At 42.2% G+C, this 20,726-nt stretch overlaps 1 protein-coding gene across 3 annotated transcripts in view; it reads left to right on the top strand.

The window, feature by feature from the left end:
* LOC117425760 (kelch-like protein 17) overlaps window positions 1-7,513 on the top strand; it is a 22,547-nt gene extending 15,034 nt beyond the window's left edge. For 2 of the 3 annotated variants that reach the window (XM_058993231.1, XM_058993233.1), the window contains exons 7-13: window positions 1-143; window positions 686-845; window positions 1,212-1,379; window positions 1,779-1,867; window positions 2,277-2,350; window positions 3,129-3,310; window positions 4,545-7,513. The exon at window positions 1-143 is cut by the window's left edge and continues 71 nt beyond it. In XM_058993231.1, coding sequence (XP_058849214.1) covers window positions 1-143; window positions 686-845; window positions 1,212-1,379; window positions 1,779-1,867; window positions 2,277-2,350; window positions 3,129-3,310; window positions 4,545-4,773 — 1,045 coding nt within the window. In that variant the 3' untranslated portion in view covers window positions 4,774-7,513. The remainder of the gene's footprint in view (window positions 144-685; window positions 846-1,211; window positions 1,380-1,778; window positions 1,868-2,276; window positions 2,351-3,128; window positions 3,311-4,544) is intronic. The other variant, XM_058993232.1, reaches the window with a different exon arrangement.
* Window positions 7,514-20,726: the final 13,213 nt, after the last annotated feature.

Below are 20,726 nucleotides of genomic sequence, written 5' to 3' on the forward strand. Positions count from 1 at the left end.
GGTGAGGCATCACTCCGAGTGCAAGGACCTGCTGATAGAGGCTCTCAAGTACCACCTGATGCCCGAGCAGAGGGGGGTGCTGAGCAACAGCAGGACCAGGCCGAGGAGGTGTGAAGGAGCCAGCCCTGTGCTGTTCGCTGTCGGTAAGGAATCCCAGCTATTGAGAGGCGAAACCTTTTCTTTGTGAGGTGGTATGCTAGTTTATTAAATTCAGGTACCCACAATATTCTGTCTTTCAGATGCTTATTGATGCAGTGCCTAAAAATGATTTAAAAGATTATATAACAAGCCTAGTTATCGAGCCACAGCTTAGAAAGAAAGAACACAAACACTAGTCGATCGTTCTTCTGGATTCCTTGCACACCACAGGTAGTAACTTACAATGCTGCAGTGTTTTGTTCCCGGGTTGCTCTGTTGCATAGCAACAGTAACTTACATGCACATGGGAACGTGGTGCTGAGGCTGGTGCAGGCACTTAAAGACTCCAGTGAGGTACAATTTCACCATTTCGTGTTATCAAAGGTATTTACTCTGGGTGATAGAGAAAACACATTTTGGTGTTCCTGTTTTCGCCAGTTAAAAGGGCGTATTTAAAGGAGCAGTCAGAAGGGCCTTGTGGCTGTCTTTGGCGTTATCAGGTTTTTCTTTTTCTCAATCTTCGTGCTGACTTTGTTGATTCAAACAGGGTTGTGCTCTGCAGGTGGGGGCAGCCTGTTTGCCATTCACGGCGACTGCGAGGCCTATGACACCAGAACAGACAGATGGCACATGGTGGCATCCATGTCCACCAGGAGAGCTAGAGTGGGTGTCGCTGCCATAGGGAACAAGCTGTATGCTGTGGGAGGGTAAGAACATTGACACAAGTTCTGTGTTGAGTGCTGCAGTTCAGTGCAACGCTACAATTTGGGACGCAGAATCATTGCAGTTGAACAAACACCCTGTTCACTCAGCTGCATTACAGAACAAGCAGGGTTTATGTAATAAAAATAAACTGAAACGTATTGACTATTACAAAAATGTATTTGATGGATTAATTTAACAGGTGCTTTATTAAGGTTGTACTTTTAAACAGTACAGCAGCCCCACCTGGTGGTTAGAAACAGAAGTGCATCTGTGCACTTCTTTTTACACTATTGTAACCAGTAGAATTTATTACCAATGCTCTTAAGTAAAAATCATGCTTTTTATTTATTTAACTTTTTATTTTGTAGATACGATGGTACTTCTGACTTGGCTACTGTGGAGTCATATGACCCTGTTACCAACTCATGGCAGCCTGAGGTTTCTATGGGAACCAGACGCAGCTGCCTGGGTGTAGCAGTGCTACATGGCCTACTGTATGCTGCTGGAGGGTATGATGGAGCATCATGTTTAAACAGGTACCAAAGTCATCCAGTCCTGGTTTTGTTCGACACAGTACATGTAACAAGCCAGACACACTGTTCAAAATAACACTGATGACAGCAAGCAGTGGCTAAGTGAGTGTGAATCATACTTGTACAGCTAAGTGCAATATATATATATTTTTTTATTAGTGAGCCTAGTTTTTTCACCACTTTTGCCTCCTATTAGTTCACCGATGTCAAGGTGAAGTGGAATTTGATATCTTTCATATACTGTAAGTGTTAAACATTAAGAAGCACGTTCCGCTCCCCCCCCCCCCCCCCGTTATGACACGATTCATCAATCCGTTACACCTTGAGAGACTGAGAGTGTGAAGTGAACCTGACTAAATGCATGCAGTTCCTTACAGTCTTGTAAAATGTGCTTCTGTCCAGTGCAGAGAGATATGACCCTCTCACAGGTACCTGGACATCTATTGCTGCTATGAGCACCAGAAGAAGATACGTCCGGGTGGCAACGTTAGGTGGGTATGCATGCAGTAATTGAACTGTGGAAGTCAGGGTAGTGCAATCTGACAGCGCTCCATTTTAATACGATGGTGGGATGACATTCCCGAATAAAAGTTTACCATAGTGAAAGCATGGAAAGGATGGGCAATGCAAAGTATAACCATGGGAAAACTGCAAATTAACAAGCACATTTTATGTGTTTAACTTATATTAGGGTAGGTAATTATATTGTACAGATTCTACTTTAAATATGGACCTGACATGTTAACTTGTTCCAATATATTAATGAATGTAATGTATAGACCCTTGTTTGCTCTTTCTGGACTAAACGGGATTCAAATATATAAGAGTTATCTTGTTGAGTACATTTAAAAAAGCAACAAAACAACTAGGTGTGATTTTCAATGTGTTGCTGCTTTACAGATGGGAATCTCTATGCTGTGGGAGGATATGACAGCTCTTCTCACTTAGCAACAGTAGAAAAATACGATCCACAGGTAATGCAAAACGCAGGCCACCTGCTGACTTGCTCCAGTCTGGCAGGTAATAACTAGTTACTCTGTATTTCGCAAAAACCATTGTGATAACACTGTAAGCACACCCTGCTATCCGAGAAAGAAACAGGCATTAGCTGGCCATTCGTTATTTCATCATCTCTTTTGTGCCTTATGACTAAATAAGACGTACAGTGGATACTGTCAACTCCTTTATACCCAAGGCCTCTTTTTCAGAAGCTATTTATCAAGGAACTCAAACTTAGAATTTTAGCAACAAAAGACAAATGTGTAAGGTTATTTTATAATCTTCATTAAAGCGTATACTGCAGAACAAAGGGTTTATATAAATCCCCTAAGAGTGGAGGATTATTTTATATTATTTTATGTATCCTTTTCATTCTTCCGTTTCAAGAAGTGAGTGCAGTTTGGACAATGTCTAGGGTAGCACACAGTGCTATGTGATTAGTAGCCATTTATGGGGATGATTAAATGGACAGTGCAACATTAGCTAAGATTAATGGCACACAAATAAAAGGGGGTTAAAAGCAGAACCCTTTTAAATACTTATTTCCCTTTAATGAAAAAGCAATATTTTGTAAGTTTACCCTACCCATCTTGAGCGTAAAAGCCTATTTGTGCACAGAGTGGTTCCCAAGCAGTTTGAGAACATTTAGGTGCATTCATGTTTTACCCACATGCCATTTGCAATGGCAAGTGCAGAAATGCACAGGTGTGACCCCTGCTGTTAGGTTCTGACAGCAAACCTTTCCTTGTTCAGACAAACACATGGACCTCCATTGCTAACATGCTGAGTCGCAGGAGCAGTGCTGGGGTTGCCGTGCTGGAGGGGATGCTGTACGTAGCTGGAGGGAATGATGGGACAAGCTGCCTCAACTCTGTGGAGAGATACAACCCCAAAACAAACACCTGGGAGAGCGTGGCTCCAATGAATATCAGAAGGTATGCAGGTATCCTGGGGTAGCTCACACAGCATTTCCCCAGGGCTTCATCAAGGAATTCAAGGGATCTTTGGGGGCAGAGATTCATCAATTTCTGGAAGTAACAATTCAAAAGTAGTTTGAACTGACTTCCCAAATCCAGGTTGTGCTTGAATTAAGTGCAGTAAGATAAACAACGAGTCTTTTGTTTTACCCAAATTTGGACTGGCAGCAGGTAAAGCCGGTATTGTGAGTGAGCAGAGGCAGGATATCATTGGGAGTTTAACCAATGGGAAAGTCAAAGATCTGCCCTGGATTTGCAGCTGTCCAATCATTAGTGAGCAGAGGCGGGACATAACTGCTAGGGTAAGGTGTAAGAAAAGCTGAATTTCGCACGCTATTGCTTATTATAGAGACCGTTATTGAGAACTTCAAAGTAATATTTCAAATTGCTTTTTTACAAATTAAAAAAAAATGTCTTAAGACAACAGAGACACCGTAGTCGATTTGGTTACGAATCAATTTTCAAGAATGTGTACATCACAAATACCCGAACTGGCACAGGAAGGGAAGGGATAGAAAGTATCTGTGGTTTACTGGTAGCTGTCAATTAAAAAAAGTATACTGCTGGAACTGTATTTTGTTCAGTACAGAAAAGGTGATATGGAACAGCACTGACTACAGCAATCTAGGATATCTATTGAAGTCAGCACAAAAACATGAGCGTTCCCAAAGTCACTTGCGAGCCACTGTTACACTCAAAACCTTTGGACAAACCCGGATTGATGTCCAACTGGATGAGCAGAAGCGTAGGGGTATAATACATCACAATGAGCAAGTAAGAAAAAAAATCGTGAGGTTCTTAAACACTTGACTGAATCTGTTGTTTACCTTGGCAAGCAAGAACTGGCACCAATTCCTCAAACAGGTAATTATGTGGAATTACTTGCTCTGATTTCTGACTACGACAGCATGTTAAGCAATCACTTGTCAATAGCCACAGTATTCTCTGGTACCTCTAACAAGTTTCAGAAAGGCTTAATCTCTTCGGTGCCTCAGGTTCTGATCCTCGAGATCTGTTCCAGTCCAGGTCTTTATTCCAAGCAGGTCCTAAATTAGTTAATTGCCTCTCAGCAGGTTCAGATAACTACTTCAGAACCTGGTTGGAGTAAAAACCTGGACTGGACTAGATCTCGAGGGCCAGGATTGAGTAGCACTTTTAAAACTACATAAAATGTGTTTTTTTTTTTTTTTAGAAGCACCCATGATCTTGTAGCGATGGACGGATGGCTCTACGCCGTGGGTGGCAATGATGGGAGCTCGAGCCTCAACTCCATCGAGAAGTACAACCCGCGCACCAACAAGTGGGTCGCTGCCTCCTGCATGTTCACCCGGAGGAGCAGCGTCGGGGTGGCTGTGCTGGAACTCTTAAACTTCCCCCCTCCATCCTCTCCCACCCTCTCGGTGTCTTCAACAAGCCTTTGACAAAGAATGAAGTCTCGCCTTACCTCTGCCGGACTCCAGTGTCTGTCAAAGAGAAGGAACTGCACAGTGTGACCCTGGAAGAAGCCAGGGCCTGCTGTCTGGGTTTACTCACAGCGCTGTTTCAGCAAAAAGAAACTCAAGCGCTCTGCGGGCAACTGGGAAAAAAAAGCTGTCCCTCACACAAACACTGCCACTTGACTGTGGTCATCATATGTATCATAATTACATGTACTGTAGTCCTGAATTGCTTAGTTTTAGTCGAAGAGTAAATGGATGGTTTACTTAGGGATGTGCCAGGTTGACTTTTTCTGCCGTGCATGTGTACTGGAATTTTGTCTTTCTGGCAGTTGTAAGCGGCAGTACTACTGAGCTCCAGTAGGGGGAGACATTGCACACTGTGGTTGACTTGTTGTGAAACAGACTTGGTTTTTCAGACGAAGGCCGATGCTAGTTTCGAAAAAAGATAACATTTTCTCAGTTCAGTCACCGATTAGGGATATTAAGGCATTCGCCAAGCAGCAAAGGGACCGCAGAGACTTCCGTTCGGCTGTTCGACAAAGTTAATAACAAACTGATTGAATGATTTACCAGGAAGTAAGCGTGCCAACTTCTTTTGCTTCTTTCTTTACAGTCCCAACCAGGATCCCGCGTAGTTCCTACTTTTAAAAAGATGTAAACATCTACCAAAAATCTAAATATAACAAACTGTATTGAGGGCGGAGACCAAACATACGGCTGTGTGCTTAACACTAGCACACTCTGGGATCGTGAGACTTGAGAGGTCTAGATCCTCTATAAATTTTCACCCATAATGAATCTATTTGCATACATCTGAGACAAGGAATATGGTGCAGCAGCAAACACTAAACAGTTATACTCTGTAAAAAAAAAAGTAGATTAAAGCAAGGTGATTTGAGACATATGTTTTCTTAAGTATTTTCATGTATTTATTTAATAATATTATTAGTGTTAACGGGACAAAGTCCTTAATAATAAACCACCCCACTGTCAATGCTGTCCTGGAGAGTGTCCCATAACCTACAGCTAAATTCGTTCATTTGAAAATGTCCAGTGTCCATTAGCTTTTAGGATGTTACTCTTCAATGCTGAATGAAACACAGGCACGCAAGTAAAATACTAAAACGAACACCACCTGTGATTGAAGATGTACCGACAGTCTCACCGCTATCACAGGTTTAGTTTCTTGGTATAAGGATATCGGTGGAAACATTAAAATATAATCCTGGGCTTCGTCAGATAACTGATGAAACTGCTGGACAATGTTAAGTTTGTGTGCATCTCTCCCTGTTGCAAATCCATACCCATAACGTGAATGGTTCATTTTGACACTTTCACGGATACAGGCTCACTGAAAGTTTTGTCGTTGTTGTTGTAATTGTTGGAAGTTGCTTGTTTTCTCCAGATATATGATTTCTAAGCTGTTGCTGCAGTAGCTCCGCTGTGAGTCCACCCCCTCTTTGGTGGTTTAATACTGTAAATGTACGTCTCTGTTGGTGTCTGGTATCCTCTTGGATGCAGGGTAATAACTCTGTTGAGGGTATTAAAGCTCAATCAGACTCTCTAGTATCTCAACAATAGGTCCAGATGGGCTCGCGCTTCTTTTAAAAGGAGAAAAACCAAAGCGAAAGGGCCATGAGGTCAACTAACGTGACAAAAACAACACAAGGGGGTCAACTGCCAGGGTCTGCTGTCTTTATGCTTCAAGGAGGCCATGACAGCAGATTGCACTATGCGTATATAGACCCCTTTGACCTGCAAGGTATTTATATAGTATGCACTGTGAACGACTTGGTTCACACCCTGTCTGCCTGTGTTTAATGGACAGGAATACAATGCACCCTGGGGTATTAATGAATGTGTTCTCTTGAAAATGCTAAATATTCCCAGTGGAAAGATATGAAGCAACACCAATAGGATGTTAACCCACTTGTTTGAATGTTATGCAACTACCGAAGGGCCACAGCATGTGAAGTATCGTGCAGGTGAGAAACGAAAGAAACAAAGTGAGAATTTCCCAGTCCTGAAACCGTTCTCCTCTGTAAGTGAGTATGAAGCAATGTATCATAATAACAGTGTTCACTTCGGAGTTTCTGGAACCACACTATACTGTAAGAATATGACTGTAAAGTCCAAGGTTTAGTGATTCAAAACAGTATTTCAGATAAGACATTCCAGGCATCAACAGATATCCACCATGACTTTGTTCATGTTTTTACAGTGCTTATAGCAGATATTTCAAATGTATGTAACTTGGGTTCATTAGGACTGTAAACATCTAAGAAGTTGCGTTTTGCTTTGTTTCAGTATTTCTCTTTCCCTTATACTACTTACAAGGTGAAGAAAGCATTGGCCACAAAATGCTCAGACATGCCCAGGACTGGTATTAGATTATTTTTTTAATGTATTACTAAGTTTGAGCACTAAGTGGAACTGTCAGTTTTTTTATTATTCAGGTTCATATTGCATCTTGGAAGAATGAAGTGCAAAGACATTTTATTTGTGAAAAAAACAGCTGAGGAGAAGTTTGCTTGATATGGATGTAAATGTAACTTCTTAAGTTTATATTTTGTTTCCTGTTATTACATGTGAACTGTAATGTTTATTTATATGTAAGTTATGTTGAACATATTTATGTGAAATCCTTTCATGATTTTTGCAGTACAGTTAAGAAAAGCAATACACTCTGATGTGTAAAATAAAACATGTTTTTTTTTTCATGGAGGATCTACTGTAACTGATGCCTCACTGAATTCCCAGCTAAGAAGCATCCTTCCTGAAACTGGGGGAATTATGCCCCCAGTTTCAGGAAGGATGCTTATTTAATTACGCAGAGACTCCTGTGTGTTTGAACAAGATTACTTTTTATTACAATGTGAATCACATCACGTGTGCCTTGGGTATACGTGATGGGGAAACCAATGGTTGTATGGGTAATTATCAAAGAGGAGTGCCGTGAAAGGAAACAAATAGTTAAGAACCTAAATAGAGTTGCATGATCTATGAAACGAGATAAAGGGAGGACTAAGCAAGCCTATCCAGTGATCTTTTAGCTAGGGAAAATATAAATCCATACAATAAACCAGAGAATATTTGTTTTTGAAGCATTATGGATTTTGTCTAATTAGAATCCAAATACAAAAGAAATAGCCCAGTCGCATTTTCAAAAGACGATGATCACGCATTATTTAGGTAGCATTAATACGGAGTTGAAGAAACCAATAAAAGAGAACTGCAACCTCTCCAATTAAAGATCAGTTCAGGTCTTCACTCTTATTATATCACTCTCTATGCTTAGACATATCTTACACTAAGGTACAGCTCTGGCCAAAAGTTTTGCATCATCTAGAATTGTAGGATTGAGACATTTAAAAAACTATATGAACATCATTTAGATCTTTTATTTAACATCATGTAATCAAAGAAACCACAAAATGATATTGCAAAAGTCTGCTGGAAGCCATAATAGTAGTACAGCATTTCATTTTAGATTTCTAAATGTCACATTTCATAATTTGTCAGTTAACGTAACATTATTCAGCTGGTTTCATTTGACTGTGAAGCAAAATTAGTTAATTCTATAGCAGGGCAGCAGTGTGGAGTAGTGGTTAGGGCTCTGGACTCTTGACCGGAGGGTCGTGGGTTCAATCCCAGGTGGGGGACACTGCTGCTGTACCCTTGAGCAAGGTACTTTACCTAGATTGCTCCAGTAAAAACCCAGCTGTATAAATGGATAATTGTATGTAAAAATAATGTGATATCTTGTAACAATTGTAAGTCGCCCTGGATAAGGGAGTCTGCTAAGAAATAAATAAATAATAATATAGGGTGAAGCAAAACTTTTGGCCATAGCTGTAAGGAAGTTGTGCAAAACCCGTACTAACAAGTAAAGTACATAATATACAACCCCTTTTATAGATGCTGCAATATTATCTAACCCACAAGGAACTCTCCAAATTGACTGTTTTGTGATTATGGGTACAATACGAGGACATGGCAAGTCAAATGATCATTTACAGATTTGTTTATAGATATCTCTAGATATCTTTAACTATTTAAAGATACTAAAATACAATTAGAAACATCTGTAAATTATTTCCAGATCTATTTAAATGAGAGATATCTCTAAATAACTTCCTGTTCATTGAATGATATCTCTAAATGGACAGGAAGTCCATTCAAAACAGAGTGTTTTATATAGGAAGTCATTTAGAGATACAGTATCTTAATGATTTAGATATATCTCTAAATGAACAGGAAGTTATTTAGAGATATAACAGTATACCATGCTAGCAAAACATTATTTAAAGATATCTGTAAATCAATTTCAGATATCTCTTTTATTTTTTATATATTTCAAAATGAAATTAAGATATCTTCAAAATGGTTTATTTACAGATATCTCAATTGCATTTAAAGATATCAGCAAATGATTTACAGATAGCTTAAAATGCAGTGAAAATTTGGCTTGCGATCGGATGCTGCCTTAAGACTTCCTGCGGTGATTCTGTAAGTATATTGGTAAGTACAATAACCATGATTTGTACAAACTGCTGTGGAAATATTCATATTCATACAGAAACTAAATGCCAGTTCTAAGAAAAGGGAATTATCCAGTGAGTGATGAGGCAATATAGCTTGGAGCTACATGGAAAATGTGTGGAGCTGTGAAACAGAGATGCCGTTACGTACACTTGCCAAACCAGCCTTCACTGTCGTGGGTGCGGTATGCCAGACTGTGGTGCTGCGGACCTGTTTGTTTTGGAGCTATTTTCTTATCAGTACTGAGGGTCCAATGAAACTGTGGAAGATAAGCAAATATACTTCTTATTAACTCTTCAGCTGCCCTTGTACGGTCATCCATGTTTAAACAACAAAACACATGTTTGTGAGTGTTCCATGGCTATATCTGATAGTCTTTAGAGTTGCTTCTTTTTTTGTCAATGACATTCTGTGTGCGAGACACCGCCTTTCAAAATAAGTGGAGTTGCTACTAATATGTTCAGATGGGAATGCGACTTATAATGCCTTAACTCTGCACCCAGTAAGTTCATTCTTTTAAAACTATTAGCTCACAGGACAGCTTGTCTGCCAGCACATGTTATAATGCTGGTGGTTAAAGAAACAAAAGCGCTATTGCTTTCCTGATCACAGATAACGCAGAGGGACAGCTGTGTGCTCTCATTATACTCCACCTCGACAATAACCCAAGCACCACGGCCGCAGTGTTGAATTTCACTTCCACCTGTGCACAAACAAGCTGAAGAAAAAATGCAAAACGCTTTGAGATACTCCAAAAACCCTCTGACCTCCACGATCTGAAGTGGTCTAACAACCACGTTCGAGTCTGAAGCAAGACTTATCTAACAGATAAGCATGCAGATGGCGAACCATTCCTTTTCCCCCCTCATCTATAATTCCTGTCGAATGTGTGGCTACATTTTCAACAAGAGTAAGGGTGTTAATCCAGGCCAAATTGCACTATAAATAAATATTTAAAAATCTATATATATACAGAATATTAAGTTCAAAAAGTTTGGCAAATATCTGAACTTGATCCTCAAGTTTTAAAAAAAAAAGCCTTTTCAATAGCTGCTGGTATACAGAATGTTGGGAGTTTTACCACCAAAGTAAATCTGAGATTCATGTCACAGTATTTTTACACCATTTATAACAAGCAAACAAAACAAAACTGCATCATCAATACAAGTAAGTGAAACCATTGTAAGCGGATGTTTGCACTCATGTCTTAACAAGACAGGGATCTGCATTCCTTGGTCATTTATCCCTGAGGTTAAAAAATAGCCAAGTGAAAGAATCTCTTGTACGACTTGTATTACTGTGATCATCATATAACTTTGCTCATTGATCTGATGCCTTTATCTGGGCACTGAGCTAATACCCTAGTGGTAATACAGATTGATGTCAAGAGATTTGAATTTGTAGCTCCTAGGTTCTCTAGGATACAGTTCAATCAGTATGACATGCACTACTCGTCATAGTCCATGATGCAGCTGTTTCAGTACCTGCTATCACCTTTTCCACTGGTGCGGAGCAGAGGCATTCATTTCCAGCTAACTGTCTATTTATAAAGTCATGTTGCAACGTAGAAAAGCAGTTTTTCACCAGTTTGTTTTGATTTCCATTCTGATTATATCTTTACACTACGCAGGGCTGATCTTTATATGTATATAACAGTCTATGCTGTAAGTCACATGCCAAGACATTTGAATCTCTTTTCCTTGGAAAGTAAAACGGCAAATTTCCTCCCTCGGATTTACCCAGAATTTGATCAAGTTTCTATTTACGATTTTTACTTGTCTTCCCAGCCCATGCTTTATTTCTCTACATTTTGTATCTTAAAAACAATTCCGGTTCCTTTGTGTTGTACCAATACTAATGGGTTCTATTCACAAGAAGGGTGCCATCTACTTCCCCAACACAACACCTCTCACAACATCCAATAAACCTGGGAAAGGGAACCATTTAGATTATTTAAGCATTTAGAAATTAAGCAAAACAGCCCCTTCCCTTTCTATTCTGCTTTGCCTCGAGTACATGGGACGATTACACTATGTAACACAATTTTTGTTCCTGGGTAGTAAGTGTTATTTCCTAATTGCTTATGCTTCAAAAGTATAGAAAATGGCTATTTCCCCACAAACTTTGCTTTTGTGACCAGGACAGTGATATTTTGAAATTTACCTATTTCCAATGAGAAAAGGCAAATTTGTGTCTTTTCGTTCACATAAAGTCAGAAAAAAACAACATATGAATCCAAATTAACATGTATTTATACTAAAGTAATACAAAAATGACTACAAAAGATTTAGAAGTCAGTAGTTTTTCGAGATTTATGATTATACTGTAAATCACTTTCACGAATCAGCCCCCAAATGTAGTCTCCCATCATGTTCTCGTTATACTGTCCTTGGTAGCGGCGTTCAAAGTCCAGTATATCCTGGTGGAAGCGCTCGCCTTGCTCCTCCGAGTACGCTCCCATGTTCTCCTTGAATTTATCAAGATGAGCATCAAGGATATGGACTTTGAGGGACATCCTACAGCCCATTGTGCCGTAGTTCTTCACCAGAGTCTCAACCAGCTCCACATAGTTTTCGGCCTTGTGATTGCCCAGGAAGCCCCGAACCACTGCGACAAAGCTGTTCCAAGCCGCTTTCTCCTTACTAGTGAGCTTCTTGGGGAATTCATTGCACTCCCGGATCTTCTTTATCTGTGGTCCGACGAAGACACCGGCTTTGACCTTTGCCTCAGACAGCTTAGGGAAGAAGTCTTGAAGGTACTTGAAGGCTGCTGACTCCTTATCTAGAGCTCTGACAAATTGTTTCATAAGGCCCAATTTGACGTGCAGTGGTGGCATCAGCACCTTCCGGGGGTCCACCAGTGGCTCCCACTTGACGTTGTTCCTCCCCACAGAGAACTCGGTCCGCTGTGGCCAGTCCCGCCTGTGGTAGTGCCCCTTGGTGTCCCTGCTGTCCCAAAGGCAAAGATAGCAGGGAAACTTGGTAAAACCGCCTTGGAGACTGTCACAAAGACGGCCAGAGTGGGTGGCGTCAGACCAGAAAAGGAATACACAGAGACGGTGGTTGTGATGATGAGCCGAGTGCAATGGCTGCACTCGGCGTTTAATAACAAATAAAAGGTTTAAACAATGGAATACAAAACAGGACACGGCACTTGACGCCAAAATAAACAGACAGACAAAACGACTAAACACTTAACAAACGGTGCACGGAGACAAATAAACACGGTGAGTACAAAACACTTATAATTATGATTTAACACTATTTAGTTTCTCCTCTCTCTCTCACCCGTTCTCCTCTTCCGAACACCCAACCCCCACTGAGTGAAAATGTGCATCTATATATACTGTTGTGCTGGGATTCAATTACTAATTAATTATTCACTTGAATCCCAGCACGTGAATTAATTCTGTGCAACCCCGTGCTCACATATTACATTTAACCAGCACGTGAAGTGATTTGTGCTCTCCTCGTGCCTAAATACAAATCTACACTTTAAATATACGTGAAACACAGACCCGTTTATATCCCGTGTACCAATCTATACACCAACATTAACACACACACAACATACAACACAGATCACACAAATGCACACAGGGGCGGGGCACTTTGCCACATATACCCCCCCTTGTGCGCAGCACACATGGCCTCAACGGCCACCTCCCCCCTTAAAAACCCAGCAGTCCAGAACAAAGTCTCGGGCTGGGAAGGGAGGCTTCAGTGGGCCCTTGGCTGGCAATGCTGTCAGCACCCCTGCCGGTAGTGGCACGGCTGACAGCCTGTTGGTCCCATCCTGCAGCGAAAAAGCTGCGGGGGCAGGTGGTCCCCCGACCTCCCCCTTCTTCGTAGCCGGCAGCTCCCTCCTGTGGGGCTCCGGCCACAAGAACTCCTGCAGCGAAACTGCTGCTGGGGAAAGTGGTCTCCAGACCTCATCCCCCTTCTTCGTGGCCGGCAGCTCCCCTTTCTGGGGCTCCGGCCACCGTACTCCCTGCGGAGGTACGGGCAGCAGAGGCAGCTCCAGCTCCTCTGCTCCGGGCGGTGGCGGAGGCAGAGGCAGCTCCAGCTCCTCTGCTCCTGGCGGTGGTGGAGGCAGAGGCAGCTCCAGCTCCTCTGCTCCTGGAGGTGGTGGAGGCAGAGGCAGCTCCAGCTCCTCTGCTCCTGGCGGTGGTGGAGGCAGAGGCAGCTCCAGCTCCTCTGCTCCTGGAGGTGGTGGAGGCAGAGGCAGCTCCTGCTCCTCTGCTCCTGGAGGTGGTGGAGGCAGAGGCAGCTCCTGCTCCTCTGCTCCTGGAGGTGGTGGAGGCAGAGGCAGCTCCTGCTCCTCTGCTCCTGGCGGTGGTGGAGGCAGAGGCAGCTCCTGCTCCTCTGCTCCTAGTGGAGGAAGCGGTGGAGGTGGCGGAGGCAGAGGCAGCTCCTGCTCCTCTGCTCCTGGTGGTGGTGGAGGCAGAGGAAGCTCCTGCTCCTCTGCTCCTAGTGGAGGAAGCGGTGGAGGTGGCGGAGGCAGAGGCAGCTCCTCTGCTCCTGGCGGCGCTGGCTCCCTCCGCTGTGGCGGCTGGGCTGGTGCGCGCCGTGCTGCCTTCAGCAGCATGAATAGAGGCTGCTGGGGGACACCAGCCTCCTGCCCCTCTCCCCCCCAAAAATTTCCAGGGGGTTGGGCCTGTAACTCCTCCCCTTCCGGCCCTTGGGGCTGAACCAGCAGGCATTTTCCCTCTGCTGGTGGCTTGGGTCCCAGGGCTGTGGAAGCCCCGACTTGCCTCCCTTTGGGCTGTGGACGCACCGACTCCTCCCTTTTGGGCTGTGGACGCACCGACTCCTCCCTTTTGGGCTGTGGACGCACCGACTCCTCCCTTTTGGGCTGTGGACGCACCGACTCCCCCCTCTTGGGCTGTGGACGTTCGGGCTCCCCCCACTCAGGCGTAGGACGTTCGGGCTCCTCCCACTCAGGCGTAGGACGTTCGGGCTCCTCCCACTCAGGCGTAGGACGTTCGGGCTCCTCCCACTCAGGCGTAGGATGTTCGGGCTCCTTCCACTCAGGCGTAGGACGTTCAGGCTCCTCCCATTTGGGCTGTGGGCACTCAGGCTCCTCCCGCTTGGTCTGTGGACGCTCAGGCTCCTCCCCTTTGGGCTGTGGACGCTCAGGCTCCTCCCATTTGGGCTGTGGACGCTCAGGCTCCTCCCGCTTGGGCTGTGGAGGCAAAACCAGCAGGCATTCACCCTCTGCTGGTGGAGATGGGGACAGCAGGTACTCACCCTCTGCTGGTGGAGATGGGGACAGCAGGTACTCCTCTGCTGGTGGTCCTGCTACCTGGGCTGCTGTTCCATTTATGGTTGCCTCCAGGTAGCTGAGGACAAACTCCACACCTTCCTCCAAGGTGTTTGGGGTGTGTTCCTCCTGATATGCCTCCCATCTCTCACAGTCCATCATCCACAGAGCCCGGACGACCATGGGCAGAGACTGGGCCTCCAGCCCAGCATTCTCCAGGAACCAGCCCCGCAGTTTGATGGCGTCTTCTGCCATTGCCTCTTTTTTTTTTTTTTTTTTTTTTTTTTTCTCTAAACAAAACCCCTCCTGGTCTGACGCTTGGAGGCGCGGTTATCCCACGATGACACCACGTGTCACAAAGACGGCCAGAGTGGGTGGCGTCAGACCAGAAAAGGAATACACAGACAGTGGTTGTGATGAGCTGAGTGCAATGGCTGCACTCAGCGTTTAATAACAAATAAAAGGTTTAAACAATGGAATACAAAACAGGACACGGCACTTGACGCCAAAATAAACAGACAGACAAAACGACTAAACACTTAACAAACGGTGCACGGAGACAAATAAACACGGTGAGTACAAAACACTTATAATTATGATTTAACACTATTTAGTTTCTCCTCTCTCTCTCACCCGTTCTCCTCTTCCGAACACCCAACCCCCACTGAGTGAAAATGTGCATCTATATATACTGTTGTGCTGGGATTCAATTACTAATTAATTATTCACTTGAATCCCAGCACGTGAATTAATTCTGTGCAACCCCGTGCTCACATATTACATTTAACCAGCACGTGAAGTGATTTGTGCTCTCCTCGTGCCTAAATACAAATCTACACTTTAAATATACGTGAAACACAGACCCGTTTATATCCCGTGTACCAATCTATACACTAACATTAACACACACACAACATACAACACAGATCACACAAATGCACACAGGGGCGGGGCACTTTGCCACATGACCCATCAGGAATGCCACCATTTTGAAGTCTCCTATGACCTCCCAGCCGTACTCATCATACTTCAAGGCGTCCAGCAAGGTCTTGATGCTGTTGTAATCCTCTTTGAGGTGCACCGAGTGAGCCAGGGGAAGAGACGGGTACTTGTTACCATTATGGAGCAGCACGGCTTTGAGGCTCCTGGATGAGCTGTCAATGAAGAGGCGCCACTCATTCTGGTTACAGGCGATTCCGATTGCCTCGAACAGACTGGTCACATTGTGGCAGAAGCAGAGCCCATCTTGACGGGTGAAGAAGCTGGAAAAAGGTTGGTGACGCTTCCTCTGATCTGCGACTTGCACACTTTCATCCAACAAGTTCCACTGCTTGAGCCTAGACATCAAAAGCTCGGCATTGGACTTGGTGAGACCAAGATCTCTAATCAAGTCGTTGAGGTCTTTTTGGTTGGGGTAGTATGGGTTTCTCTCCTCAGCTCCACCTCTGAAATTGTCATCTGGATCTACAACGTCTTCCTCGCTCTCTGACTTGCTGCTCTCTTCTAAAGATGGCTGCTCTCTCTCCGGAGGAGTGGGTACGGGGAGCTCATGGCAGTGTGGCACTGGGGCGATGGATGAAGGAAGGTCCGGATATGTGATAGCAGGTGCATTCTTGCCAGTCCGACGTTTGGAAGGGTCCACCATGCAGAAGTGGCAGTTGCTTGAGTGGTCAGTGGGTTCCCGCCAAATTCTTGGGATAGCGAACTTCATGACTCTCTTTTCTCCTCTGTACCATCCTACAAAAATACATTTATTTCACCCATGACTAATGTGTAAGAGATTCTCGCAACATTTTTCATATATGATATATTTTTTCAATAACATTGAAAATTGTAAAACATTTTAAAATTAAAAACTTTTACAATTTTAAAAATTTTAAAAAATTTTATAACATTTGTCCATCTTACCTTCCAGAGTTTTTTTGCAGTGCTCGCAGGTGAAATGAGGTGCCCAGGGTTTGTCTTGATCCCCGACAGTCATGCCGAAATATGCCTTGTAGGCCTCACACATCTTAGCAGATGCTTCCACAGAGTACTTTTTCGCTCTTGTCTTGATAAATTGGCCGCAGACATAGCAAAATGCGTCTGCCGGATGCTTGCAGCCTCTTGTTGCCATCTCAGAAAAATGCAGATATGTATCCACTTAGGCAGCTGGAACTAAACTGAACTGGTGGGCTTAAGGCCCCTGTATTTATACTACTATTTATATTACTGGAAAGTTCTAGAAAGTTCTAGAAGTTACTCCAAGTTTACTCAGCACTGAATCTATCTGGAATGTTCTGGAAAATAGGTAAATTTCAAAATATCACTGTCCTGGTCACAAAAGCAAAGTTTGTGGGGAATAATAGCCATTTTCTATACTTTTGAGGCATAAGCAATTAGGAAATAACACTTACTACCCAGGAACCAAAAAAAATATATATATATTGTTACACGGTGTTATAAATGAGCTTTAGCATCAAAGTTGATTTTCTTAGTATTGAGACAGTACTGAGAGAATAATAACTGGGAGTTTACTAGCATGCATAAAGCACTTCTCAAGACAGAAGCATGATGATGATGATGATGACACACTAAACTTTCCCAGGCTACAGTATATACGTCATCATTCCCTGTCATGTGCTTCATGGTATAGTCCTGTGATTACATACCGTGAGTCATGAACACAGCACACACCCTGAAATCGGAAATCTGGGATACTGAAGCCTGTAGATGTTTAATAATGTATTTTGTAAACAAAAAACAACACATTTTCACGTTATTTATTTAGACACTTTAAAAGCAATACACCAAAATTCCACTGCTGCAGTGCATTCCACATGACCGCATCAGCATGCTATACAATTTAGAGAACGCGATAACACTATATTAATTTACCTTAGTAAAGGAATACAGTTTAGATATGCTCTTTTATTTATTCATATAATACGCATTTGTGCTGGTAAATTCATAGCACTGCTGGGTTCACACTGGAACAAGAAAGCTTTAAGAGTAGGGGTCTTAGCATTCGTGGTGTGTTCATTCAGCAGAAGGGATTGGCAAAGAGTACAGCCGTTTTCTGATATAATATAATCTATTTCTTTAAACATCTATGGAACAAATACTAATCAACACAGACTGGCTGTTTTTATTACATCAAAAAAGTCTGCTCAGTTTTTCCCTCTCTGATATACAGTAAGGTTGTTTGGGTATTGTTGGCCAAAAAACATCACACTGATACATTTCAAGATGTTGTTGAGTAAGTACGGAATATGTAAATTACAGTAAGTAGGTTGTTGATAGATGAAATGGTAGCCATATTAGTCCATGATGATAGACAAAGAGAAGGAGATACCTTTTATTGGACTAACTAAAATTTCAAGACCTCTCTTCTTCAGGTGAAAGACCTTCTACTTTCACCTGAAGAGACCTTTGAGGTCTTGAAAGCTTGCGATTAATTAGTTTATTGTTTAGTTAGTCCAATAAAAGGTTTCACATCTCCTTCTCTTTGTCTATCAGTAAGTACATTGCAATTGTGATCACATGACCTACAGGAAAAGTGATTCATATTCCAACCGAAAGATAATCATTGCCTTACTAACTGTACTGCAACTATCCTAAACATAATTTTAAAAAAAAAGTTAAATAGGGCTAGAAACTGAGGGGCATACACTATGTGCCACTATCTGCAAAATATATATGTATTTTAAACAGATTGGATAAAGAAATTGAAAGGGAAAGGCTAGACATAAATATGTTGCAGATTTCGAACTCTTTCACACATTTAGAAAGGCACAGCACGCTACTTATTTAAGAGCTTATCCAAAAGAACCCGAAACCTCACACAACACACTTAACAGTGTTTTGACAGCGTACCCTTGAGATAAAGCACAGGGGCTGTGAAGAGGGCCAGACAGCAGGGTCATATCATAGGAATAGTGTTGCTAGGTCACTCTGAACCAAGACCTCATTGTTCCTTCTTCCATATCTGAACACTGCATTCCTTGGCTTACACTATATCGATATCCATGCTGCTGTACAATGCCCAAACTGAAACTAACAATGGTTTCAGTATGTTTTTACAGGCGTCTGCGATAGGCAACTTGTTTTATCGTTATAATCTGCTGGGATACTCTCTTAAATAGCTACAAGTAGGTCATGCAAGGAGATAAATGCCTTTTTGAATTGTTTGTTCACTGGATACAGTTTTAGTTGTAATATGATTTTGTGTATACACTTCTTGTTAATTTCTTTGAGAAACCTAAATTACAGTGACACGCTGTTTGTAAACCACAAGTTTACAAAGGTTTATAGGAGACCTGCCATCTTTGTGGTGTATCATTAACTTGAAAAAGGGATTGGTGGTGGAATGCCTGCATCAGTGTGGTCATTACTCATAAGAAAACTTACAAGAATGCAGGGTTTCAATAAAAAACAGTGTGGGGGAAGGGTCTATTTGTTTTTCTTTAATTGTGACAATTCAATCCAAGGTTTGTCCATTTAAGTGGCACATTCTTACCATGCTATCAGCAAAATAAAAAGGGGGACCAGTAATGATGTTAATAAGAATGAGAGAATTCCTGTAAAGAAATACTGAACACTTTATTTAAATCTGTCACGTTGGCTTTAACATGTAATTACTATTCGATCTGGTAGCTGTCTGTATAGGGCACTGTCAGGCAATAAGGTTTTTTAGATCGGACTGTCATGCTGTGACAAGCAGGTTTCAAAGGGGGAAGTAGCATGGCTTCCATCACCTAAAATGATCAATGGGGAATGTAAACAAAGTCTGCTTTCTGATAAAGAGGATGCGTGCAATGATAAGCCATGGAAGAATGCAGTAAACTGAAACACCGGAAGGAATGACAGTGTACATTTAAATAACTTGGGACTGGTAATCTTCTGCAGTCGTACACACACCTGTCCACACAAACAAACACACCAACACAAATTAGCTGATAACTTTTTAACAGAAGCTGAAGACTAAGGATGACTTTTAAACAAAGTGTTGCAAAATCATATAAAGCACCTGCATTTAATAAATACTTCTGTTGTGCTATTAGTATACTCCTATTAACTGTTATCTAATTATTTATTTATTTAATACTGACTCTCCATCCTAATTATGTACATAAAGATTTGTATACAGACAAATCTCACCAGCTTTGGGTTATTTAGCAAACGATCTGTGACAAGCTGAGAGTCTTCCCATTGTGTACAATCTTTCACCTCCCTAATTTTATTAGTGGCCAAATAATACTCTTTATTGATTCACACGGTCCAAACAGAGTGTATTTGCAAGCCATCTGTAAAACAAAAATCTAATAACAAAGCAAAGTGTTATTGAAAAGTATACAGTAGTGTGCACATTTACTAGAACACCTCAAGATTTGTCATTTATAGCCTTTACATCCCTACCTGCATGAAAATCTCAGGGTGTGAGAATTTCAATTTTCGGTCAGTAATCAGTGCTGCCAAACCCATGAATCTATCCGGGTATTTAAAAGCCATCACGCTGCTTTGCTAATGAAAGCATTGAAACAGTGCAGTCTTTTCAGGCCTATTAGCCGGCTGTCATTGAAATGAAATGCAAACATTCAACATGTTTTGTTTTTTGTTTTGAAGACCGTGCATGACATCATTATGCAGTAGTGTGCACATTTATTAAAACACCTCAAGATTTGCCATCTCGATGCTGTCTATACCTAGCTGCATGAAAACCTCAGGGTGTGAGAATGTCAATCAGTGATATAGAAAGTGATATAGGCACTCGTGTGAAAATGTTAGACCATTTTGTGCTTTATTTAGGCATCTTAGGTAATTAGGGCAGCAGTGTGGAGTAGTGGTTAGGGCTCTGAACTCTTGACCAGAGGGTTGTGGGTTCAATCCCCAGTGGGGGACACTGCTGTTGTACCCTTGAGCAAGGCACTTTACCTAGATTGCTCCAGTAAAAACCCAACTGTATAAATGGGTAATTGTATGAAAAATAATATGATATCTGTATAATGGAAATAATGTATAATGTGATATCTTGTAACAATTGTAAGTTGCCCTGGATAAGGGTGTCTGCTAAGAAATAAATAAAATAATAATAATATCTTAAACAACTTCTAAAAAGTCTCATGCACTTTGCCATTTGTGGGTAGATGTTC

Source organism: Acipenser ruthenus, chromosome 20, assembly GCF_902713425.1.
Source record: "Acipenser ruthenus chromosome 20, fAciRut3.2 maternal haplotype, whole genome shotgun sequence".
Lineage (NCBI taxonomy): Eukaryota > Metazoa > Chordata > Actinopteri > Acipenseriformes > Acipenseridae > Acipenser > Acipenser ruthenus.